At 42.8% G+C, this 26,650-nt stretch overlaps 1 protein-coding gene across 3 annotated transcripts in view; it reads right to left on the bottom strand.

The window, feature by feature from the left end:
• FECH (ferrochelatase) overlaps nt 1-26,650 on the bottom strand; it is a 95,212-nt gene that overhangs the window by 54,441 nt on the left and 14,121 nt on the right. For all 3 annotated transcript variants that reach the window (XM_033933838.1, XM_033933827.1, XM_033933844.1), the window contains 2 exons: nt 9,166-9,300; nt 2,354-2,460 (listed from right to left, as the gene is read on the bottom strand). In XM_033933838.1, the coding sequence (XP_033789729.1) occupies nt 2,354-2,460; nt 9,166-9,300 (242 nt within the window). The remainder of the gene's footprint in view (nt 1-2,353; nt 2,461-9,165; nt 9,301-26,650) is intronic.

The following is a 26,650-nucleotide window of genomic DNA, read 5'->3' as shown; positions in this document are numbered from 1 at the left end:
TGCATGCCTTACAGGTTACCCAAAATTCTAGTATTTGAAGCCTCTTGGAGTAGGGAAATATGATCACGTGTCAGATTATGATGTCAAATTTTATTGGCTTAAAATGGAATAATAATAATAACTTTATTTTTATACACCTCCATACCACAAACAGTTCTAAGCAGTTTACAAGGGAAGAGACTGTATACAGACAGCGACATTACAGAGAACTTTCAAAATTACAATGGCATGCTAATAGTCAGATTTAGTCAGGGTGCAGTATAAACTGTTGCTACTAATTTATCTGAGTATTCATCAGCAAGTACCAAAATACTTCATTGATAGTATTTTACATTATGCTCCCTTTAAAAATTATGCTCTGCAGGCCACTGTGATTTATATATAACAACAAGGAAGGAAATAAGACTACAAACAATTAGAGCAAGAGTTTACTTCCAATTTATATAAGGCAGCAAGGAGATGTGAAGATTTTTAAGATTGATAAAAAGCTATTTAGTTTGAAAAGTGAAGTATGGGTGTTGAAAAATCATTTTTACGCTATGGTGGGATAAAGGACATAGTGGTGGAGAGGAGATGTATTTGTCTGTGGTCTGATTTTGTGTGGACGTTTGTTTTGTAATGTAATGTAATTTATTTCTTATATACCGCTACATCCGTTAGGTTCTAAGCGGTTTACAGAAAATATACATTAAGATTAGAAATAAGAAAGGTACTTGAAAAATTCCCTTTTTTTGTTTTGTATATTATGTATGTGATTTTGTGATCTACTTTGCAAAAATGTGGACAATAAATAAGGGACACAGAGCGTGCAAGCTTCCCCAGTACTGGCCTTAGTTCCTTCAATGTAAACCCATTATTTTCTGATTAGAGATCCTCTGTGTTCATCCCACGCCTGTTTGAACTCTTAACACCATTTTCTTCTCCACCACCTCCCTCAGGGACGCATTCCATGCATCAACCACCCTCTCCGTAAAGAAGAATTCCAGATACACAATACTGACCCAAAAGCTGGGAATATAGGTGTACACAAGTGCGGCACCTGAAAGAATGTGAGTTTGGGGCACAGAGTGGATGAATGCTGGGCGGGACAAGCAAACAATCATGCAGGATTTATTTTAGAAATATCAGGCCTGGTATTGTTTATGTTTATTAAAAGGCTTGATATACCGCCATGCTTCATCAGATTGTCATGGATTTTTATGAAATAGCTATCTCATGTCTTTAGTATCTCTCTTCTCACCATCTAATATAATAAAGCCCTATGCGCGCATGCACACTCCCACCTGCGTGCTCCCATTTTTCGTGCGCTGTAGGGACCCACAGGTAGGAGTGTGCATGTGCGCGGCGGCACAGAGCCTGTCGGCCTTGGCAGCTCTTGCCATCTGAAGGATGTGAACTGGCCAGGGCGACGTCAGCAGGGGCTGGAACAGACTTTAATTCCTGCCTCCCAGGCTTCTCCTCCTGCTCCGTCTGGGCCCGCGTAAAAAAACCAAAAACCCCCAGAGCTTGCTTCGGGTCCAGCAAGGGCTGTGGGTCCTGAAACCTTCCAATTTAAGCAGCGTCTGCAGCACTCTACACACGCTGCTTCAGGGCCTTCTACTGCCCTGATTTGCTGGGCAGTAGAAGGCCCCGAAGCAGCAGTGTGTAGATTGTTGCAGATGCTGCTGGAATCGGAAGGTTTGTCAGGACCACGGGAAGGAAAGGGGGGGCAGTAAGGGACTAAGGGAGCCGGTCAGACCGCGGGAAGGGAGAGGGGGGGTAGGGGAAACGCTGCTGCTGCACAGGGAAGTGGTGTGGGGGGAGGGAATGCTGGAGAGAAATGCTGCTGCATAGGAGGAAGAGAGAGACAGATAGATAGAAAGAAAAGAAGAAAGACACAGGGGCAGGGAGAGACACAGAAAAACAGACAGACAAAGGGGGCCAGGGAAAGAGACAGACAGCGTGAGGGAGAGAGAGACAGAAATAAAGACACACGGACATATATTCTAGCACCTGTTAATGTAACGGGCTAAAATACTAGTACCCATTTTAATTCATAATATGTGGTAACTAGCTTATAATTTTGTAGAATAAGTTCATGACACCATTGGATTGGAAAAACCTTGCACTGTAACAATGACGAATTGCAACCTGTAAAACTGTACAGTATATTATGTATGTTAGCCTGTAACCCGTTCTGAGTTCTTTGGGGATGAGGGATAGAAAAAAAAATAAATAAATAAATAATTTCAACATTTACATAACATACAATTTTGGGAATTGTCCCTCCATGTTTCCCAGAGCTCTCTACATTAGCAAAGCACAGAAAAAAATTGTTGCAGCCACTCTTCCACTACCGGCAGAGCCCGCTCACCTGAACAAGGATAGGATGGGTGGGCCACCTGTCTATAGCGCTCCATTTCATTGCTGGCTTCTTGTCTTTAGCGTGATAGTACCGATAGATAGCATTCAAACTGCTTCCTGAAAATGGAGAGGAAAAAATATCAGCCATAAAAGTCAAATGAAATGCAAAAATAAATTGTGATAATATACAGAGGGGTGGAGAGGTTCATTATGCAAGACGTTCTCTTTCTCTAGAAAATGATTTTCTGTTGCCTCTTCCTCCATGGGTTAAGATACAGCAAGGAAAGCAGACGTGCTCCTGACAAAAAGTTTATAAATACCAGAAATAAAGACCACATAGGTATTTACATTCAAGTGCTCTAAGTATTTTTTACTATCTGTCCTGGTGGGCAAAAGAGGATTAAGTGACCTGCCCAGGGTCACAAGGAGCAGCACAGGAATTGAACCCGCAACCTCAGGGTGCTGAGGCAGGGGGTTCTAACCATTAGTCCACTCCTCTGCAGCACCCAGGAACAAGAAATAAGGATCCTCAAAGGTATAAAAATCTATAGAGTTACTAATGCTGTTTTCTTGAAAAGAAGGAAAGAGAGATGCTTTACATAAGATCATAGTCTATAGGCCAGTAACTTTTTTTATATATATATGTCCAGAATCATATAAATTAGTGTGAATTCATATGCACAAATACCATCCTATAGGAATTGTGCTGCTGTCTGGACTACACTTGGTTTTCTACTGTTTTTTAAAGGAAGCCTCAGCCCCACCACTCCACCGCAAAATGTTATTTTATTGCGAGAAGATTTGTGTGGCTCTTCATCATTGGCCGTCCTTATTATCTGGTATTCTATTGTATTTTGTTTATATTCCCATTCAAAAAAGTGTTTCAATAAGTTATTCAATAAATAGTGCTGAATGTTTATACATTTGTTATGTGTTACTTAGGGGTCAGACTCCTGAGTTTTTGGCTGTGATTCAAGTTGAATAACGCAAGCTAAGTAACACATAACAAATGTATAAACATTCAGCACTATTTATTGAATAACTTATTGAAACACTTTTTTGAATGGGAATATAAACAAAATACAATAGAATACCAGATAATAAGGACGGCCAATGATGAAGAGCCACACAAATCTTCTCGCAATAAAATAACATTTTGCGGTGGAGTGGTGGGGCTGAGGCTTCCTTTAAAAAACAGTAGAAAAGCAAGTGTAGTCCAGACAGCAGCACAATTCCTATAGGATGGTATTTGTGTATATGAATTTACATAAGATCATAGCAGTCGGTCTTACACACTGTAACAAAAATAAGAGACCAACAGAGCCAAGATTTAGAAAACACTTTAAAAAAAAAAATCAACCTAAGAGCAGATAAGCCAAGGGTAAAACAAAGACCTGTAAAAGCCTTGAGGAGGTGTACAGGATTCAACACTGATGGAGCTACAGAAAGCAAGACAATCACAGATAGCCACAATCTGACCTAGGGACTAAACAGGGAAAAGTGAAGAACCACTAACTGAGCCATATCACACTGGCCAATATGCAGGATATTGTGCATACGTTATGAAGAGGAAGAATAGTCAAATGATTAGTGCAGTGGCCTGCAAACCAGGTGAATTGGGTTCAATTCCCACTAAAGCTCCTTGCGACTCTGGACAAGTCACTTAACCCTCCATTGCTCCAAATACAAAATACATACCTGTATATAATACGTAAAGTGCTTTAACTGTAACCACAGAGAGGCAGTATACCAAATCCTTCCTCCTTTCCTTTTCCCTTATATAAGGTGGTACCTACTATTGCTACTATTACTGTGTTCCCCCGAAAATAAGACACTGTCTTATATTAATTTTGGGCCCAAAAAAGGCACTAGGTCTTATTTTCGGGGATGTCTTATTTTTTTCATGTACAATGATCATCTCTCCCTCACATGTGCATCTTTCCTCCCCTCTCACCCAACCCCTTCTGCAGTATCTTTCTATCCCTCCCATCCCTTGTGCAGCAGAACCCTTGCAGCTTCTATCCCTCCTTTCCTCCCATCCCCCATGTAACATCTTTCTATTCCCCCCCACCCGCCGACCCATCTCTCCCTCCCATCCGAACATCATCAGCAACGCGGCAGAGGAACGCCCAGAAGATAGTAGGCAGCAAAGCAGCCTGTCTAGATTGATGCCGATGCTGCCGGTTTGCTATAAGGTATTTATTTTGGTCTCGCAGTTCAGATGGGAGGGAGAGATGGGGCTGGGGGGGGGGGAAGCGCTGTTGCTGATGACGACTAGGGCTTATTTTCGGGGGTAGGGCTTATATTAAGACCTACCCCAAAAATCATGCTAGGGCTTATTGTCGGGGTAGATCCTATTTTGGGGAAAACACCGTACTACTAGCTTCTTACCACCTGTCTGCCCCTGAAGTGAGCTACAGTTGGCAGTTCTGCAGTTTCAGCATGCTCTCCTCTTGACCATGTCTCATCATCTTCCATCTCTTCCAGAATCAGTAGCATGGGTTTGTGTCACTATTGACACTAGTGTTGCACATTAGTAAACTCAACCTCAAGTTCCAAGAGGTATTTAGGATGAAAAAAAATCTCTCAAAAACATTAACACACGGCGGCAATTCATCTTTTCTGTCACAGCCCCCCAAACATGGAATTCCCTTGGTATTCATTTAAGGGAAGAACGTAACCTAGACAGATTCAAGAGCAAGTTAAAATGCTTTCTTTTTAAAGATGCATTTGACTGCTAGAAAGCTAGGTTAGGAGCCTCAATTGAATCCCATTTCCCAACTTATTTGAAGCCCACCGCTCTCACCCTTCCTATTGTTTTTTCCCCTACTTGTCTTATTTTACTATCAACAACTTGTATTTCTTTCCCCATTTCTTCCTTTTGTTTAATATGTTTTGTCAGTTTAGTCTTATTCGTTTGTTTTGCTTCCCCCCAGAAATTTATAATTTTATTATTTTTTTGTACATCGCTTAGAATTTTGAATACGCAGTTAATCAAATTTTTAATAAACTTGAAACTTGATTATTATTTTTCAGCACTGGCATAAATGGGAGCCACAGGCACATATTATATAATATTATAAGAATTTGTTACTTCTGCTCAACTCTCAAAGGAAAAAAAATCTGACACTCTCACCTCAACCTCACCTCAGAAGTGACTAACAGAAATCAACTATACTAAATATGATTTTTTTTTTTAACACTTGTTATCAGAGCACCAAGACAGCAAAAGGTTCAGAGATGTAGCACATCCTGTTGGACTCAAGGCTCAGTCTTCACCCGCGAGGCGCCGGGACTTGGTCCTCAGCTGCAGACAAGGGTTGACTCAGCTGATCCATTTAGTAATTTTGAGTTTACGCCCAGCAGTGTCTACTGCGAGCTGTCAAATCTCAAGGTTAACAAGGCAATGGGGCCTGACAACCTACACCCCAGGGTGCTCAGGGAGTTGTGTGATGTCTTGGCGGAACCGCTATCCGCACTCTTCAATCTCTCCCTTAGTACAGGTGACGTCCCGTTGGACTGGAAAATGGCTAACGTCATTCCACTTCATAAGAAAGGCTCCAAGATGGAAACAGCAAACTACAGACCGGTGAGTCTCACATCAATAGTGAGCAAACTAATGGAAACTCTAATCAAATGCCAATTGGATACGATCATGAACGAGGAGAATCTACGTGATCCCCGTCAACATGGATTTACTAAGGGGAGATCCTGCCAATCCAACCTGATCGGCTTCTTTGACTGGGTGACGAGAAAGCTGGATGTTGGGGAGTCCCTGGACATCGTATACCTGGACTTCAGCAAAGCATTCGATAGCGTACCACACCGCAGGTTGCTGAGCAAAATCAGTTCTATAGGATTGGGCGACACGCTGACAAAATGGATTGGGAACTGGCTTGAGGGTAGGCTTCAGAGGGTAATGGTGAATGGCACCCCCTCCGAAACGACGGAGGTGATCAGTGGAGTGCCACAGGGCTCCGTCCTGGGCCCGATCCTGTTCAACATCTACATAAGAGACTTGGCAGAAGGTCTCCGAGGTAAAATAACATTATTCGCTGATGACGCCAAACTAAGCAATGTAGTGGCCAAGAGTACAACAGACAAAAACTCAATGCCCGACAACATGATGCACGACCTACTACTACTGGAGCGCTGGTCTAGGTCCTGGCAACTCAGCTTCAATGCCAAAAAATGCAAAGTCATGCACCTGGGCAGCCATAATCCATGCAAGACTTACACCCTAAATGGCGAGATCCTAACAAGAACTAATGCAGAGCGTGACCTAGGGGTGATCGTCAGTGAGGACATGAAGGCTGCCAATCAAGTGGAGCAAGCTTCCTCCAAAGCAAGGCAAATCATAGGTTGCATACGCAGGAGTTTCGTCAGCCGTAAGCCTGAAGTCATTATGCCATTGTATAGATCCATGGTGAGACCACACCTGGAGTACTGTGTGCAATTTTGGAGGCCGCATTACCGAAAAGATGTGCTGAGACTAGAGTCGGTGCAGAGAATGGCAACCCGGATGATCGCTGGGCTCAAGGATCTCCCTTACGAGGAAAGGCTGGATAAGTTACAGCTCTACTCACTCGAGGAACGCAGAGAGAGGGGAGACATGATAGAGACGTTCAAGTATCTCACGGGTCGCATCGAAGTGGAAGAAGATATCTTCCTTCTCATGGGTCCCACGGCAACCAGGGGGCACCCGTGGAAAATCAGGGGAGGGAAACTGCACAGTGACACCAGGAAATTCTTTTTCACTGAGAGAGTGGTTGACCGCTGGAATAATCTTCCACTTCAGGTCACTGAGGCCAGCAGCGTGCCTGATTTTAAGGCCAAATGGGATAGATACGTGGGATCTATTCACTGAGTTAGGTGGGGAAGGGTCATTGCGGTGGGCAGACTTGATGGGCCGTGGCCCTTATCTGCCGTCTATTTCTATGTTTCTATGTTTCTATGAGTGCCACCACACTCCAGAGGCTAGGGCACCCCTGGGTCCAGCATCTCAGGAGGGGGGGTAAAGGGGATGGGACTAGATATACCGCTTTTTCTGTGTGGTTACAATCAAAGCGGTTTACATATTTTAGGTAAGTACTTATTTTGTACCTGGGACAATGAAGTGACTTGCCCAGAGTCATAAGGAGCTTCAGTGGGAAATGAACAGGTCACCTGACACAGGAGTCTCTGATGCAGCAAGGCCCTCTCTCCCTCCAGTCTAAATATATTTCCTGTCTAGGGAGGTGTCCGGTGGCATCCCCTTCTTACCGCCACTATCTTGGAAAATGGCAGCACCAGACTACCCTAGTAGTAAATAACAATGCGCCACTAGAAGTCAGGCATTGTCAGTTTTCAAGATGAGGGATGGCAAAAGAGGGATGCAGAAATACTGCAGCAATGCACACTGCTTTTTTAACACTTAATATGCCATTGGTTCACTGCATAAGTAGTAAAAGGTTTTTTTAACATAGATCTAAACTTGATTACTACTGACTAAACATACAGTAACACGCTGAATAGAACTATTTTAAATAGTGCTACTACTATTTATTATTTCTATAGTGCTACCAGATGCATGCAGCGCTGTACATTAAACACACAAGAGACAGCCCCTACTCAAAAGAGCTTACAATCTAATTATGAAAGACACAGTGGACAAAAAATGGCGATATGCTGCTCATGCAGAGAAATGCAAAGGGAGAAGAGGTAGAGAGGGTAGGGGGCAACAGAGAGAATGACAAACAAATGTGGTGCTTTACAAATTGGTAGGGTTAAGACTTAAATGCAGTGGGCCTTCAGCCTGGATTTGAATACTGGCAGGTTGTTCCAGCCAGACGGCGCAACAAGGCAGAAGGGAAGGAATTGGGAGTTGGCTGTAGAAGAGGAGGGTATAGACAAGAGAGACTTACTCGACGGAGTTCCTGGGGCAGAGTATAGAGTACAAGTGGATCGATTTTTCACTCCATCAAAAATTACAAAGACTAGGGACACTTGATGAAGTTACAGGGAAATACTTTTAAAACCAATAGGAGGAAATTTTTTTGCACTCAGAGAATAGTTAAGCTCTGGAATGCATTGCCAGAGAATGTGGTAAGAGCAGATAGCGTAGCTGGTTTTAAGAAAGGTTTGGACAAGTTCCTGGAGGAAAAGTCCATAGTCTGTTATTGATAAAGACACGAGGGAAGCCACTGCTTGCCCTGGATCGGTAGCATGGAATATTGCTACACCTTGGGTTTTGGCCAGGTACTAGGGACCTGGAATAGCCACCGTGAGAACAGGCTACTGGGTTTGATGGACCATTGATCTGACCCAGTAAGGTTATGCTTATGTTCTTATGTAGAGATATTGAGGAACCGCAGAGTGATTAAGAGGAGTTTGAATTGTATGTGGAAACGGGCAGGGAGCCAATGAAGCGACTTGAAGAGGAGGGTAATGTGAGCATAACGACCCTGGTGGAATAACAGGCATACAGCAGAATTCTGAAGAGATTAAAGGGGAGTGAGATGGCTTAAGTGAAAGACCTGCAAGAAGCATGTTGCTGTAATCTAGGTGAGAAGTGATGAAATAGTACAGCCATGTTTAAATACGCTGACTGCTAATACTGAAAATCCAGTCCAGACTGTTCGTTCTTGTCTTTTATATAGAACTTTATTCCTAAATTTAGTACATTATTATTTTTTTCCTCTGTATAGAACTGTACAGTGCTTTTTTAATAAGTACCTACAACTGATGCAGGGAGGTAGAGATTTTTCTGAGCCTAGTTTAGTTCTCTATGCCATGAACCAAGGGGGATGCTGGCAGGCCAAACTAACCATCTTGCATGCTCACCTGTAGTAGAACAGCTGTATTGTGGATACTGTGTGAAAGCAACAGCCCTTTCTATCCCATCTTCCTCCATCTCTTCTATGGCTTCTTCCGTCAGCGGGTGGACATATCGAAATCCAATGTAATATTTGTGGGGTGCTGTTAGAAGAAAAAGAATATCAGATGATATTTCAGCATCTTCTCGTCCCTTAATTCTCTTGAGCACCTTTCTCTGATCTGGCAATCAGATAACTTTAACCCCTTGCTCAAATCTTGCAAGAAACAGAGCAAAGGGAGCATGACTGTTTCCAGCCCTGTTTAGAATATGTTTGATTCCTAAAACAACAACATTCCTTAATAAATGTATTTATGTCTTCATGACTTTCAGAAGTCATGAAACTTAATAGTAATCCCATAAGGGTCAACTTCATATTCTTCATTAAGTTACAGTTTTAGTAAAAATTATATATTTTTTAAGATAATTATTTCAAGGCATCTTAAAAAGTTAGTTCAAAAGTCAACTTTTTAAGATAATTAAGCATCTCAACACATCTAAAAAATATTCAATTTTCACAATTATTACTATTAATTATTTCTAGAGTGCTATCAGATGTAAGCAGCGCTGTACCAAGATGCCTTAGAGAGATAGATATGCATTTCTCCAAGGCATCTTGGTTTAACCACGAGTTTCAAATTTTTTGGGATGTCATCGTGGCCCACAAAGGAACCATCTGGACCCCTGATGAAGGTGTGCTAATCGAAACATGGACCGTGTCAGGTCCCTGTTCCCTTGTCATAAAGGTGAATCACATTAAGGAAAATTACATTTTTTAATAAAGACTTGGAAATTTGTACATTGCATCTACAGTATTTTCCTTTGTTTTTCGGTAGGACTTCCTATGCCTGCACCATATATACAGAACATATGGCCACAGGACAGGTCAAAAGTCAGAATTTATATTTGGATGCGTGTGTATTGCAGTGGTATGACAAAGCTAGAAAAACCACGAAAACACTTGCATTCAGAAAATTATGAAAACCGTGTCAAAGGTTTGCTAAAATACAGCAGGATGCATGATGAAAATAGGTCACCTGACACAGGGAAGCCCTGGACCAAACAGCCTCCGATGCTGCAAGGCCTCCTTGCGAAGGCAATATTTTAATCTACTTAAAAAAAAAAAAATTGAAGACCTCTTCAACTTTGACTATGTCCATCTTCATGATTTCATTACACAGACATTGTCTCTCCATCTCTAAACCTAGGTATCCCGTTTATAAGACTACCCTTTTAAAATAAAAATAAAAAAAGACAACTGTGTATACAACCCAGAACACTCAAGAAGATTAGGGCAAATATTCTATTTAGATGCCAGAAGTGAGAAAAGTACAGATTTCAAGACTAAAATCTGACTATCATGCAAAGAAAAGATAAACAGAATGAATCGAGTATACTCAAGTGTCTAACATTATAATAAAGATTCTGCTCTAACTACAAACGAGGAGTAGTCAGCTCTTTTAGAATTAACAATATTCACTGTTCTAAAAATGGAAAAATTATCTTGCAGTAGGGTTATAAAGCAACACTTGTGTCCCATGAATGAAGTAGATCAAAACAGAAACAAGTGGGTCAATTGGGACATTTCCAAATGAAATCTTTATTGATGGAAAGAAGAGGTGCAATTCTGCAGAGACTGATGCAACAAAATGAAGGAGAGAACAGCAGCAAAATTACTGAATCTTTAAATGAACCACACAAAGACCAGAGAGGTATAAATATACCAAATTCCTTTTAGATTGTAGGACATGTTCTAAAGAACAAATTTCAACATTTAATAAACAAACAATAATGATCCCAATTTGCTACATTTCTTTCCCCTCTGTGATAGGGTGAAGTTCCTTTCCCATGCCAGCAGAGGGAGCCTGAGCAGTTGAAAGAAAGAGCTAATCTGCTATCCGCTTACCCCAAGGGAACAGTGGTGCTGAAAAGGACAGATCCCAAGCAGAAAGCAGAGAAAAAGAAGTGCTTTTCCATGGTACAGCAGAGAGAGACCCTGCCCTGTATTAGCCTACCTGGTAGAGCTTGGGGGGACTGGAGAGCCTTCAAGCTTGATGACCAGGGGAGGGCCAGTGGCAGGGCATCTGAGTGACCTGGAGAGTGCTCAGAGAGTGCCTGAGGGATCAGGGAGAGTCCTCGGTAGAGCGCCTAAGGGAACGGGCAAGTCCTCAGGGAGTGACCAGCGATTCAAGGGCCTGTAGAGAGACCAGAGTACCAGGAAAGTTCAGGCTGACAGTGGCTGGTGGAGAGACCAGTGGTGACCAGCAGAGGAATTAGAGTGATTGGCGGGAGCCAAGAAGCCGGCAACCAGAGGGACCAGTGGGGACCTGAGAGGCCAGAAATCAGAGGGACCGGTAGGACCCAGAGTGAGTGACCAGAGGGACTGGCTACCAGAAAGTCTGGATATGACTGGAGGAACCAGAGAGACCGCCAATAGCTGGAACAATCTTTGGCAGCCTAAGAGACCAGAAAGGTCGTGTCAGAACAGTGCCTGGAAGACCAGAAACACTTGTGGGGTGGAGAGGTGAAAGGCAATGACCGCTCAGCCCGTTCACAACCTACCCAACCACACTCTTAACGGGATAAAAACCTATTTTGGGTCAAGCCCACCAAGGTATTAGATAGCAGATGTCTATTACACAGGCCACATTACTATGGTGTATTCTCAATGCCTGAAGGTTGTTAGCACTTTAGAGTATTATACAAGCCATTTTTGGGGGTTTATGCTCCTTCAAGATTTTCTACACCACCCTCCAATAGAATATCAGAGAAGTATACAAACATAGGAGGGGGATAAGGGGGAAAAGGGGGAAAAGGAAAAAAAGGAAAAAAAAGGAAAAAAAGGAAAAAAAGCAGGAGAGATTTTAGAATAAAGAAAAGCAAGACCAGATTCTAGCTGCCACAAGTGGCCCATCACTGCAGACTAAAGAAGTCCAGCAAAATAGTTTTCAAGCTAGCTTAAAATTTACGGTGTTAGGAAGTAAAATTTCAAAGCAGCAAGACCTACAAAATACAGAATTATGTGCATCTGAGATGAGCATGTAATGGAGGAAGCACTGCCCTGCCTTCCTGGGACCTCAAGATTTGGTAAGTTTATATGGTATAAGAGAATTATCTATGAGAAAGGGAAGGCCAGAAATAAGTTATGTTAACCCACTCAAGTTTAAATTTCACTCTGTAAGCAAAAGGGAGCCAGTGACTTTCTACTGTAAGCGATGTAACATGGCCAGTAGCCCCTTGCAAAACGAGTAGTTTTAGTCCTGCATTCTAGACTCACTATTATCTTTTAATAGAGCAGTGTATATCGCAAACTGTGTGTAGCAGCACAGTAGTGGGCTGCGAAGAGATTCTAGGTGTGCCACCAGGGATTCAAGAATCGACGAAATGTACGTGAGTATCACTGCCGGCGCCTCTCTTCCTCTCTGCCACCTGGCATAGCTCTGCAAATGTTTGCCAGCACAAGAGCCCAGAGGCTCATCTGGAGGGCCTCTTGGCATGTGTGGATGTTGACGGGATGATGTCATACGCATGCGTGCAACATCATTGCATCAACAGCCATGCATGCTCGGAGGCCTTCTAGACCGGTGGTTCCCAACAGGCCAGTCGGGTTTTCAGGACAGCCCTAATGAATATGCATGGAGCAGATTTGCAAGCCTGGCACCTTCATTATATGCAGATCTCTCTTATGCATATTCATTAGGGCTATCCTGAAAATCTGACTGGCCTGGTGATCCTCCAGGACAGGGTTGGGAACCACTGTTCTAGACGAGACGAGGTTCACGTGGGGGCAGGGCTGGGGGTAGGGCAGGGCTGGGTTGGAACAGGACGGGGCGGGGTCATGTGTCCTCTTTTTTTTGCCATGAAAAAAAAACATTTGCTCTGTTAGTGTGCCGGAGCTTTAAAAAAAAGTTTGCGAGACACTGTAATAGAGGGTACATTAGCCCATTATAAAGAGAATTACAATTATCAATTGATAAGCAAGAATAGATCTAATACAGCGATGACTGAAGAAAGATTTTTACAACAGCAGAAATCTGAAGGCTAAAAACTGAGATCAGAATTAAAAATACAGCCTTATACTTTTCCTGTATATTGAAAGGCAAGCTAATGTCCTATCAGTAAGTGGTTGACACCAGCCAGTGATCCACATAGGCAACTGCCAAGTCATCAGCTATTTGCCTTATTTGTTACCAATCCATATTATAGGACAAAGATCTGCATCTTTCTTTGCATTTGGATGGGTCCTCATTTTCATGTCAAACACATCACAATGGACAAAACACCTGTTTTAACCAGAGACAGGCTACTAAATACTGCACACTCTGAATGTGTGCGTTGAGGAGCAAGGCAAGTACATTTACCTGCACCCCTAGAGGCACCCCTAGAAACAGGGGTAGGACAGAGACTAAGGATATATCATGCAATGTTTGCTTTTTTTTTTTTTTTTTTAAGGATACAGTAAAGGTTTATAATTTTCTTTCAGCTATGAAGGTCAAATGAAAGGAGGAAAGCATAAGCTACAAGTGACCATTATAAAGCCCTAGTCATCTAAATCAACCAAAATAAAACAGGGGTGGGAGAGAGGGAGAAAAAAAAAATCAATGGTTTTCATCATCCATTCCTGCAAGGTTACTACAGTAAATGCAGAAGCATTCACAATCTGAAGCATGGAAAAGGGGGCTCTGGGCAATCTTCAGATACAAATGCCCTGGGAGCTCCAGGATAAGAGAAACACTTTTAGAGAAGCTCCATTTTGTGACATGCAGCATTATCTTTCCATTCCAGAGTACAAGGGCTCACACTGAGAATCTACCCCTCCCTTTCTCTCTACAGTGTGCTCTTCCAATGAAGCCCTCTCTGTTTTATCTATTCCTGCACACCTCGCTTGAGCCCCTCCACTTCAAACCAGTTTTATCTCACAAACCTGCAAGCCAAACATGATGACAAAGGCCAAATCTAACACAGAGCGCACTCGCAAGCAAAAGGAACAAGGAAAACTAGGACATACACAGCAACGCATGAGGGCCGTGAGAGCCATGCGTGAAAGAAACTTCACTTGAAAATTAAAATGGAGGCTGATGGGAATAAACATAGAAGAACAGGGCAGAAAGCACAGCAAGAATTTTCAACTTGCAAGTTTATTCAGGACTGGAGAATGACACGGTGACAAAATTCATCACCGTTCCTGTCCCCGCGGATAACCACGGGAAATAATCCCATGTCATTTTCTAGTGTCTATTTCAATCTCAGTCCTTCTACACCAGCATTCTTCAAAGCAAAGCTTGTGGGTCAGTGGTTGTGGCCATTCATACTCTGATTCTTATGTGAGCCAAGGATAATGAAGCCATTGTGACATCACTGATGTGATTGGCTCTTAGGCACTGGTGGAATGAGGCATTATGACATCACAATATCTGCTCTGGATAGCAGAGACTGTCATCCTGTAGTGTCTGTTTCAACCTCAGTCCTTCTACACCAGCATTCTTCAAAGCAAAGCTTGCGGGTCAGTGGTTGTGGCCATTCATACTCTGATTCTTCCCTCTCTCCTTAAAGAATGACATGAAGATGGTTTCCCACGGTTATCCGCGGGGAAGGGAACGGTGATGAATTTTGTCACTGTGTCATTCTCATCAGGACTTCTAACCCACATATTAGGCACAGCTTTCTTAGGTCTAGATTCACTAAACCCTCCGATCCTGTCCCGACGATTGCAAAACCAGTTTTAATGGTTTTGTGATAGTTCTCCGACCCCGACCCGATTCGCTAAACTGCTTCCGATCAAATCTCCTACATGATCCGATCCACCCATGCAAATGAGGGAAAACGGCATGCAAAAGTAGGACGCCATCAATTCACTAAATTGATTGGGTTTGCCGAAGTGAAGCAACTGCTGAGGACCAGTCGCTTCACTTCCTTACCAACTCTCCTGCCCTTTAAAACCATGGACTCACAATGCTCTTTTAGCAGAATATATTAAAAAAGAATTTTTCCCTTTTTTATATCTTCTGAAAAAACCCATTGCGAGCCCATAGTTTTAACCCATGCCAATGCCCCCTATGCCCGCCACTGTTGCAGCCTCCAAATTATGGCAGGAGGGATTCCCACTCCCTCCTGCCATTGGTCCCACTCCTGACTCCCCCCCCCAAAAAAAAAAAACAAATGGCAGGAGGGATGCCCACTCCCTCTTGCCACCAGATGCCACCTACCCATTCCCGGTCCCCTCCCTACCCCCCTCCCTGTGCTCAGTCCCTCCTCCTCCAATGCTTCCCGTGACGCGTCTGAGGCCTTAGGCCCCGCCCCGGTGCATCATGTGATGCACGGGAGGGTCTAAGGCCCTAATTCCTTAGGGAGTAGCCCAAGGAAGTCCCTGATTGGCTAGGGCCTCAAACACGTTGTGGGAGGCATTGTTGCAGGAGGGACTGAGCACCCCTCCTGCTCTGTTACAGGTACAGGGAGAGGGGGTGGGGAGGGGACCAGGAACGGGGAGGGGGAGTTCAGTGGCAGGAGGGAGTCGGAAACCTTCCTGCCGTTTGTTTTTTTTTTTTGAGGGGGGAAGTCGTGAGTGGGATCAATGGCAGGAGGGAGTGGGAATCCTTCCTGTCATAATTTTGAAGTGGTGGCGGCGGCATTGGGCATCGGCGGGGGAGGTGGGGGGGTCGGGTAGGGAGGGGCACTTAAAATTTTTTTTTTTAATCGGGCTATTTTGCATGTGTAATAAACGCAAAATATCTGCCTGATTTTTTTTTATTATTATTATTTTTTCATTTCAATACATCCAAGTACATAGATGTAAAAGGAAATACAAAAGTATAACATCACTCAGCCATACAAACTAAGCACCAAGAAATAAAACAAAGTAATAATTATCATATACAGTCCACAATATAATTAGGAGAGGCAAGATTAAAGTAAGTCCCTCGGGGAGAGGGAATTCATATACAATGAAATAAAGAGAAAAAGAAAAAGAAAAAGAGAGCAGCACTAGTTGTTAACCTACTCTTGAAATAATCACCGCATTACTTTACATGTTTCATTCTGGATGAGTCGATATACCTTTCCCCTCAAGGAAAAAACCTAATTGGGCAGGTTCAAAAAATATATAATTACTCCCCTGATGGGAAACAAAACATTTTCAAGGAAATCGCAATTGAAACACTGCCCCCAGGGCTATCACTTTTGGGCGCAATAATAGAAATTCTTTCCTCCTAGATTGTATCCATTTTGAGAAGTCTGGAAATATATATACCCTATCACCTAAATAGGTGATTTGTTTTAAATTAAAATATAACTTCAACAGCATTTCTTTATCCTGTAGAAACACAAGAGAGACCAACAATGTCGCCCGTCCCTGAATTTCAATATCAGAAGATTGCAATATAGCGGAAACATCTAATTGTATATCTTCATCTACTACAGTTTTCCCCTTTTGCATTTGTTTTAAATAATATATCCTCTGAAATGGGGGAAGACTTACTTCCGGAACCTTTAGGACTATTGCCACAAAGTTCTTAAAGAGTTCATGTGATGACATAAACTTAGCAATCGGAAAATTTAAAATCCTTAAATTCAAGTTTTTTTGTTGATTTTCTAGATTTTCAATCTTCCTCAAAAGCATCATTTTATCAGACATTTGTTTAGCAACCAAATTCGAGGTCTCAGTTGTTAATTTCTCTAATTTGTTTAAATCCACCTGGTGCTGTTGAACAAAAGTCTCTAAATGGGTTATCCTATAGCTTGAATTTTGAGCAATAGAAACAAAGTTAGTGCATACCAAATGTAAATTCTCGATCGCTGTCCAGATTGAATCCAATGTTACTACCTGTGATCTCACAAGCGGCTTGAGGGGGGAGATTAATGCCAGATTTTCTTTGGTATCTTCCCCGGAAAGTAATCTCCAGGCTCCAACTGCCTCACCACCGCTTGCTCCCACTGTCTCCGCACTCCCAAGATGCAGCAGCTCCAACCCAGGAGTTGGCGTTGTTGTTTTCACTTCCGGGTCTACGTCGAGCGCAGACTGTGTCTCGCTCAATATGCTCAGCGAGCCCTCCTGCAGAGTCTGCATCACCGGTGATTCTCCGGGGATTGGGGGGGGGGTGCGGTCCTTGCGGGCTCAACAAGAGTGACATCTCGCCGTCCAAGCTGTGAGTTCCCCCACTCACAGCAGCAGAAGCGCCCGACATAGAAGGCTGGACTGTAAATGCTGTAATTACAGTCTGCCGCAGCGTTGAAGAGCCAGAGGTAGGTAGAGGGAAGCCCCTCTGTTTCATAGAAACATAGAAATAGACGGCAGATAAGGGCCACGGCCCATCTAGTCTGCCCACCCTAATGACCCTCCCCTACCTTTGCCTTGTGAATAGATCCCATGTGTCGATCCCATTTGGCCTTAAAGTCAGGCACGCTGCTGGCCTCAATCACCTGCAGTGGAAGACCATTCCAGCTATCAACCACCCTTTCACTGAAAAAGAATTTCCTGGTGTCACCTCGTAGTTTCCCGCCCCTGATTTTCCACGGATGCCCTCTTGTTGCCGCAGGTCCCTTGAAAAAGAAGATGTCTTCCTCTGCCTCGACGTGGCCCGTGAGATACTTGAACATCTCGATCATGTCTCCCCTCTCTCTGCGCTCCTCGAGCGAGTATAGCTGTAATTTGTCTAACCGTTCTTCGTACGGGAGATCCTTGAGTCCCGAGACCATCCGGGTGGCCATTCTCTGCACCGACTCCAGTCTCAGCACATCCTTGAGATAATGCGGCCTCCAGAATTGCACACAGTATTTCCCCCTTCTTTTAGGCATAAAGGCTGTTCCACCAACGATTAATTCTAGAAAAATTGCCTGCAGTTGGGGGACACTCCTCTCAGCTAACTGCTCAGGACGCCATCTTGCCAACACCTCTGCCTGATTTTTTTTTTTTTTTTTTAATTTTAAGCTGGCATAAGCCCTGACAGCAGTGACAGGAGGCTGCTTCTCCTGACACTACTCAAACTACATCCACGGATCAAATTATAGATTATCCAACCCACACTCAAATGTATACAAATTCTCCAAATAGGGGGGGTCTAAAGGATAACTTCTAAATACCTGTGTTCAACGATTTTTTTTTTGCACATCAAGTGCATTAAATCCTCAATAGTTTAAATTTTTGAGCTCATTTATTTTAAACATATAAACTATCACCTAAAAAATAGAACTAATCCCCGTGATTAATAATGAGGTTGAAGTATCATAAATATGCATAATTCTCAGTAACGAGACCTCTTATAACTTAGATGTTATTTCAAGTCTTCATTCTGAACGCATGTGATGTAATCATTTACTTCACAAACCTCCTTCCTACCTTAAAATTTAATTATTAATTTACTGTCAGGGCTCTGCCCCGACTCAATTGGTTTGAGTTGGGAGTTTGCATGCAAATGATTTGCACCTCTGTGCAAATCATTTGCATCCATAGAAGATAGTGAATCAATCACTGTTTTAAAATCGGCCAGGAATCGGCCAACAGCGATCGACTCCCTATCTTTAGTGAATCTGGGCCTAAGTGGCATACAATCTAGTCAGGGATGAAGGGAAAGTGATTACAGTTACAGACAAAGGACATGATAGTGAGGTAAGAGGTGAGAACTTACTTTAGGGAAAACCAATTAAGGAATAAGTGAATAGTAAGGCTCACATAAAAAAGTAGGGAACAAGGATTTATCATCTATTTCAGTGTCCCACAAACTTTGTCGAGCCACAGCACAGTAAAAGTAGTGGCCATGGCTTAAGGCATCCAGAAGTGCGCTGACATCAACACAATGACATCACACACATGTGTGACATCATCACATTGACAAAAGATGCATGTGTGAAGGCCCTCCAGATGGGCCCTGAGTCACAAGTGGGGGTTGCCAGCAGGGAAGATGTACAGAGAGAAGAAGAGGTGCTGGCGCCAGCTAATTGCCTACAGACGTGCCTCTTACCACAAGAGGCACTTCATGTAGGCACTCGGCTGGTGCCTCTCCTCATCTCCAGAATCTCGCGGCACACATCAATTCTCAGGAGGCACACACTAGCCACAGCACACAGTTTGCGATACACTGATCTATAGACTACAGATAATCTTGCAGAGAGAAGGAGTGCAAAATTCAAGGAGGGAAGGGACAATCCCCTGCTCTACTGAACATAGTCACCACTAGGTCAGGACGCAAGCTGAGAAGCACCAAGGAAGAGCTGAACAGTCAGTCCACTATCTGTTTGAAGGCAGAGAATACACTGAGCATTCAAAGCTGCATGATATCCTTATGGGGCAAATTACTTGAACTACCGTACTTTCTCTCTGTCTCCATCTGCTGGCTGAAAGATAGAATACCCATTTATTCTGGACTTTTCTGGTCTAAACAATAAGGAATTAAGGGCTAGATTCACAAAGCCTACCTTTGCTGGGCAATCTGTGGCCAATCCATTTACGAGTCTTCTTGGGCGATCGATTCAGCAAGCCTCCTCATGCAAATTAATGCAATCGGAGGCACGCCCACACAGTCACTGAACGGATCGCTGCAGAGCAATTGTGACGCATGCACGGACCATCTTATTTTCCTGTAGATAGTCTGCGCATGCGCTGGCTCTCAGCACAAGTATGGGAGGGGGGGAGAGGGGGGATCGAGGAGGCTACAACTGTCAGTATAGGACGTGAAGGAGATCAGCCGGGGCTGGTGACGAGAAGTGCAGCCCCGCTTTTAACCCATGGGTTAAAACCATGGGTTAAAAACACAGGCTCACAGAGGGGCATGGCCAAAGAGAACAGGACGGCATGGCAAAATAGGTCAGATAGGCATGGCCAAAGAGAGCAGGGCGGCATGGCGGAATAGGGCAAAGAGGCAAGGGGAGAAGAGAGCAGGGCAGCATGGCGGAAGAGAGGAGAGCGGCAGAGAGCTGGGCACTTTTTGGATAATTTCAGGGCTGCAGGGCTGGGATTTCAGGCAGAGAGCAGGACAGTCGGAATAGCGGTGAGCGACTGGTCCCCAGCAGTTGCTTCTTTTGATCAGCCAGCGCAGTCGGTGTTCCTGAAGTTTTCTTTTGTGAATCATTTCCTTCCTATATTTGCATGCCATTCCCCCTCATTTGCATGCGCAGATCGGATGAGGCAGGAATCGAATCAGGAGTAAGGTTAGTGAATGGGAGCGGGGTTGCAACGTGATCGCAAACCGATCAGTACACGATCGGTTTGCTTAGTGAATCTAGACCTAAGTAATATAAGTTGATTGCATTATACAGAAAAATCTTTCAAACTGATTGTACAAGAAACTTCTTATGCTATAAAGCACAAATAGATGCATTTTAGAAAATGAGGCCAATAAATTCTGCAATAGCTGTTGCAGCATCATACAAAAGTATGCAGTGGGTACAAAAGGAGGTAGCATTGACTAACCCTCAGTCACTCTGACATATTTTGCCTTATGGTCAGGATCCAGAAAGCAGCAAGTAAGGCAGAATATTGATCATCAGGCCTTATCTCTGGCTCCTGCTGTAAGGGTGGTGTCCTCCAAGCTCTCTGTGGAGATATGTACCACAGCAGTTACTCTGCAATCTACAGAGCTGAAGGGCAGGTTTCACTCATTTTGCCAACAAAGCAGTCTGAGAAAAGTATTTAAATTTATTTCACAGAAAGACAGTGGTTTTACATTACAGCTGCATACCCCAAATTTGTTCACTATGGGGTTCATAATAAAAAATAAAAAAAAACATCTAAAAAGTGTCCTAAATGGCTACTTGGACGATCAAAAAGCCTGATCGTAAACCAAGGTTCCACTGTAATTTGATGTGACTTGAGACCCATTTTTTCTTGTTTGTTAAATTTTTGTGGGTAATATTTTGTTTCACACCTTTTTTTCTTTATTGGGGGGGTCGGTGAATTCAAAACTAACCTTAATTTTTAGGTATAACACTCTGATTTTTGGCAAAGCATCTATCTTTTTGAACCATTTTCAAAAAAATGGATAAAACAAGCCATTGGGATGTAGGAGGGGCCAGAAATTTTAACAGACTAGCCACACAGACATCCCAGCAAAGCAGTGGGACACCTTAGGGCACTGTACTGTACTTCACATAAAAGGTTCCAGGCACAAATATCTCACCATAACCACCTTACATTGTATGGTAAACTCTCCAAAACTCACCCCAAGCCTACTGGATCCAATTACACCACACCTACAGCCCTTATGCCTGCAGGTGTCACCTACATGTAAGTACAGTGGGATTTAGGTGGATTTTGGAAGGCTCACAGATTCCACCAATTCCACCATAAGTGTAGTGGGGTATGGGTCTGAGCCTCCATCTCTTTTGTTAACTACACCGCCCACTAGGCTACCTGAGGAACCTGCTTGCTGCTCTAACAGTTTTCATATAGGCTAGTATGTATTGTTTCATTCTTATCTGGGGAGTGCGGGGGAGTGGAGGGGGGGGGGGGTCAGTGACCACTGGGGGAGTGTGGGGAGTTCATCCCTCTAGTGGTCATTTGGTCAGTTTGGGACATTTTTTGGCACTTATTCATTTTTAAAACAGATCTAGCCCCAGACGTCTAAATTGTACCCCGGCCATATCTTAAATGTTTGATTATGACAATAAAATGTCCAGGCCATAAGCCCACTCTAGTCCTGCCCACATCATGTCTCTAACACGCCACCTTGAGATTTAGGCCCTCTTTTGCAAAGGCACGCTAAATTAACACTTGAACTAACCGCTAACGCGTCCATAGGATAACATGCAAGCGTTAGCATTTACCGCATGCTAATATTTACCGCACGCTAAAAAGCATAACGTACCTTAGTAAAAGAGAGGGTTAGACAAACTACTGACTGACAGCATAGATATCCATCTAGAATATAAGTTTTGAAAACAGCAAATTGGAAGGGTTTAAAAAGAAAAAAAATGTTCATCTATCTCTTTATGCCACTTTTTGGACATTTTTTTTTTTAAATAATATAATAATAATAACTTTATTTTTATATACCTCCATACCACAAATAGTTCTAAGAGGTTTACAAGGAAAGAGATTGTATAGAAACAGCGACATTACAGAGAACTTTTGAAATTGCATTGGCATGTTAAGTTTAGTTAGGTTTATCTGGAAGTGTTTTGGAAGTACATCAGGTTGAAGTGGGGTCAGAGAAATTTGTCAAAGAGATAAGTTTTTATTGACTTCCTAAACGTTTGGTACTAAAGTGCATTTGAGATGAAGTTGGTTAAACATTTGTTCCATTTGCCTGCTTGGAATGATAGTGTTCTATCGAGGTATCTCTTGTAGGTGCAGCCCTTTAGGGATGGAAAAGCGAACAAGTGGGTACTGCGTGTATTAGTTGTGCCTGGGAATTTGAATTGGTGAGACAGACAGGATGGGAATGAACCTGTCATGGTTTTGAAGCAAAGGCAAGCAAACTTAAAAATGACCCCTTGCTTCCACAGGCAGCCAGTGTAGTTTTCTGTAATATGGGCTTACATGGTCTGATTTATTGAGGCCATAAATGAGACGGACTGCAGCATTTTGGATGACTTTCAGTCGTTTGATGGTTTTCTTGAGATATCCCAAGTATATAATATTGCAGTACTATCTACTGTAGATTTTCAGAAAGATTTTGACAAAGTTCCTCATGGGATAGGATGCAATGTTCTGCTGTGGACTGGGAACTGATTAGTAGAAAACAAAGACTAAGGTTAAATGAACAATTCTGTCGACAAAGAGAGATCTGTGCTGAGGAACACTGTTTTTTAACGGTTCATAGACAACGGCGCGAAAGACAAAGGCGCGCCCAGACAATTGAGCGCAGCGCGGAGGCGCGCGCCGCTCAAAATTACTGTTTTTAGTGGCTACGACGGGGGGGTTTGTTGGGGAACCCCCCAACTTTACTTAATAGACATCGCGCCGGCGTTATGGGGGGTTTGTAACCCCCAGGATATATTCACCCGAAGTGGTTCAAAACACAATATACAAAAATGATACCAAATACCACTTCCAGAGAGTAAGTATCTAAAATTAATTCTACAATGATTGTAACTACTCAGGAAAAGGCCTCAGAATGGGAGCTTACGCAAAGTCCTATCATGGACTGAAACTTCAGCGTAATTGCTCCTGCTCCAATCACTGGCCCCAAAAACCTGAGGATGTATTCAATACAGTTTACTTCAAGTTTGAATAAATATAATTTTTAAACTTTTTTTAACTTTTTATAAGACCTTTATGTAAACTGTAACTTTTTAATAAACTATAGATACATCTCTCTATTAGTTTGCAATAGAATTTGACAACTAAGTACTTATCTTAATCGTTGTCATTGTTAGTTCAGAAGTTGCCTGTAAGTTGCCAAAAATTGCCGACGTGGCCAGCGTTTCGTGGACTTATCACTCGGACCACTGCTTCAGGGCCATAGGCAAAACCATGCAGGCATAGTTCCGTTGAAAGCTGCCAAAAGCTTACAAAACAGGGAAAAAGTGAAGTTTACAGTAAAATGTGGGGGGTTACAACCCCCCACACTCCCCACAACAAGGCACAATGTCTATTAAGTAAAGTGGGGGGGTTCCCCCCAACGCCCCCCCGTCGGAGCCCTAAAAACATTAATTTTGAGCAGCGCGCACCTCCACGCTGCGCTCAATTGTCTGGGCGTGCCTTTGTCCCGGCGCGCTTTTGACCTGACACCTTTTTTAACATTTATAAATTATTCATAGTTGTTAAATCACAAACTGTGAAAAATTGCAGGAGAGACTTGCATGAATGGCAGACTAGGCATCCAAATGGCAGAAGAAATTTTCTGTGGACCAGCGCAAAGTATCGCACATTTAGGAAAAACAACCCAATTTATAGCTACATACAATGCTTGGTTCCGAATTAGGAATCACTGCTTAGTGAAAGATCTAGGTGCCAACACAGACAATACATTGAAATATTCAGCTCAGTGTGTGGCAAGATCCAAAAAAAAAACCCAAAAACAACCCAAAACCAAGTAGAATACTAGTACACTTCTTCCTCCATATTCGCGGTTTCAGCATTCGCGGTTTTTAGCTTGCTGGCACCTCCCCTCAGATTACATCAGCTTGCATAGAGAAATCACTGATTCCAAGCACTTTCTTCGCTGTGTTTTGTCTCTCCTTCAGGAACAGGCCTGGTCTCCCACCATGTTATTCCCGGTTTCACCATATTAACGATGGTTTTTAATAGAAAACAGCAAATAACATATGAAAAAGTTGTTCACGTTTTTTTATGTATTTGCGATTCTGTTAATCCCCTATCACAGCAAATACAGAGGGAGAAGTGTAATTATTAGGAAAGGGACAGAGAATAAAACAAAGATTATAATCTTAATGCCTCTGTATCGCTGCAACTTAAGTGCTGTGAGCAATTCTGGTCATTACATCTCAAAAGAAGTTTAGTGGAATTAGAAAAGTTACAAAGAAGGGTGACCGAATTAAGGGGATGGGAATAACTCATGTAAGGAAACCTAAAGAGATTAAGGTTCTTCGGCTTAGAGAACAGATGGCTGAGGGAAGATATGATTGAGGTCTATAAAATACTGAGTGGAATGGAATGAGTAAAAGTGAATCGATTGTTTATTCTTTCAAAAAGAATAAAACAGTAGGGAGCATGCCATAAATTACATAGTGATCTTTTAAACCAAATAGAAGTAGATAGTTTTTCAAATACTTTATTTAGAAAAAAACTTTTATACAGAGAATACAACCATCTTTATTGTTGTGCCACAGTGAGAATGTGAGGGTTGCAAGACATCCTTGGGCATTCACCTTGTTTCTTGGATTTTCATTTTATATGCCCAAGGAAGTGATTCCAGCTGCGTTTTCAAGCTACCTACAATGAATGCGCATGAGATTTGCAATGCAAGGGGCAGTATATGCAAATCAATCTTTTGCATATTCACTAGCTGAAACTCGACTATTAAGTTAATGTTATTTGCACCGCTGCAGAGCTGCCAAGTTACCCGGCTTCATGAAGGAGACATTTTAGCCAGTCCGATGGTTGAACTTACATCAAAGTTCAGTGTACTATTTGTAGTCCCTGATACTACCAAGTAAAATCAGCATTTCATGTCCCATAATGTACCAGGATAGGGTTGTAGAAATTCAGGACTAGTTCAGAATTTCCCTCCTGGAACTGGGTAATTTGGCAGCTCTCCAGCTCTTAACCATTATGCCTCTCCATTTGAGGCATGTGCTTTCAGGGTCCTCCTACTCATTCACCAAGTATTACTGCCAATATACCCACAGGTGGAGGGGCGTTTTCAATAGGATGTCTGAGTTTGAGTTTGAACGTCTTGGGAAAGACGTCAAGAAATCCAGTAGAGAAAACATCCATTCTCAGAATACGGCTCCCCACTCTCCCCCAACCTATTCAACCTCTTCATGAGTTCTCTTGGTAACATTAAACTTAAAGACGAAAGCATATTGTCCTACACAGATGACATCTTTCTCCTTATTCCCATAACCAACAATCACTCAGACATCACCAACAAATTTTCACATAATATTGAAAGAATCCAAATCTGGACAACTACCAACAAACTAAATTAAACACAACTAAAACCAAAGTTCTATACTTCCACACACTCCAACAGACGGCACCAACAAGCATCACTCTTCGATCAGGCAAGACCCTCCCTGTAGAAGAATCCTCCAAAATCCTAGGTTGTATACTGGACTCCACACTTCCCATGGAACCACAAATCTCCCATCTCCGAAAGAAATCCCTCTACACCTTGAGACAACTAAGATTAATCAGACCATACTTTCACCAACACCACTTCGCCCTAATTGTACAAGTGATGATATTACCACAACTAGACTACTGCAACTATATCTAGATGGGAATCAACACCGCTTTATTTTTGCAACTCATCCAAACCACCGCTGTTAGATTAATCTTCAACCTGAGAAAATATGACTCAATTACAGCCTTCACCAGGCAACTGCACTGGCTACCCATCCCATCACGAATAACCTTCAACACTTCATGCATCATTCACTGTATACTTTATGGAAACTCCACAGCTCCTCTCGTCCAGCTCTTCTCCAAAGCATGGTCTACTTCTCGGAGAACCCTCAACAGAATAGTTCTAAATCTCCCTTCCACAAAAAATCTTCAATAAAAACGTGTTTTCCACTCCATGCTCACCTTTCTAGGTGTAAAAACTTGGAATGACCTTACTGAAACGACCAGAACAGAACCTAACCACGCCATATTCCAGAAGAAACTGAAAACTCATTTATTTGACACTTAATCACCTGTATCCCCTCCTTCCCCCCTCTCCCCTCCCCCCTTCTCCATCCTCTCCCCTCTCTATAAGTCACCTTGAGCCTACCTAGGTATGAGCAATGCAGAAATAGAGGATTAGATTAGATCTATCTTTTTCTTTTAAGAATGACCTATCTAGACGTTTTGGTCCCTAGTACATCTATCTTTTTTGCCCACTCTCTAATATA

Source organism: Geotrypetes seraphini, chromosome 1, assembly GCF_902459505.1.
Source record: "Geotrypetes seraphini chromosome 1, aGeoSer1.1, whole genome shotgun sequence".
NCBI classification, from domain to species: Eukaryota; Metazoa; Chordata; class Amphibia; order Gymnophiona; family Dermophiidae; genus Geotrypetes; species Geotrypetes seraphini.
Note: the sequence above shows the minus strand (reverse complement) of the source record. Positions and strands in the feature narration are given on the sequence as shown.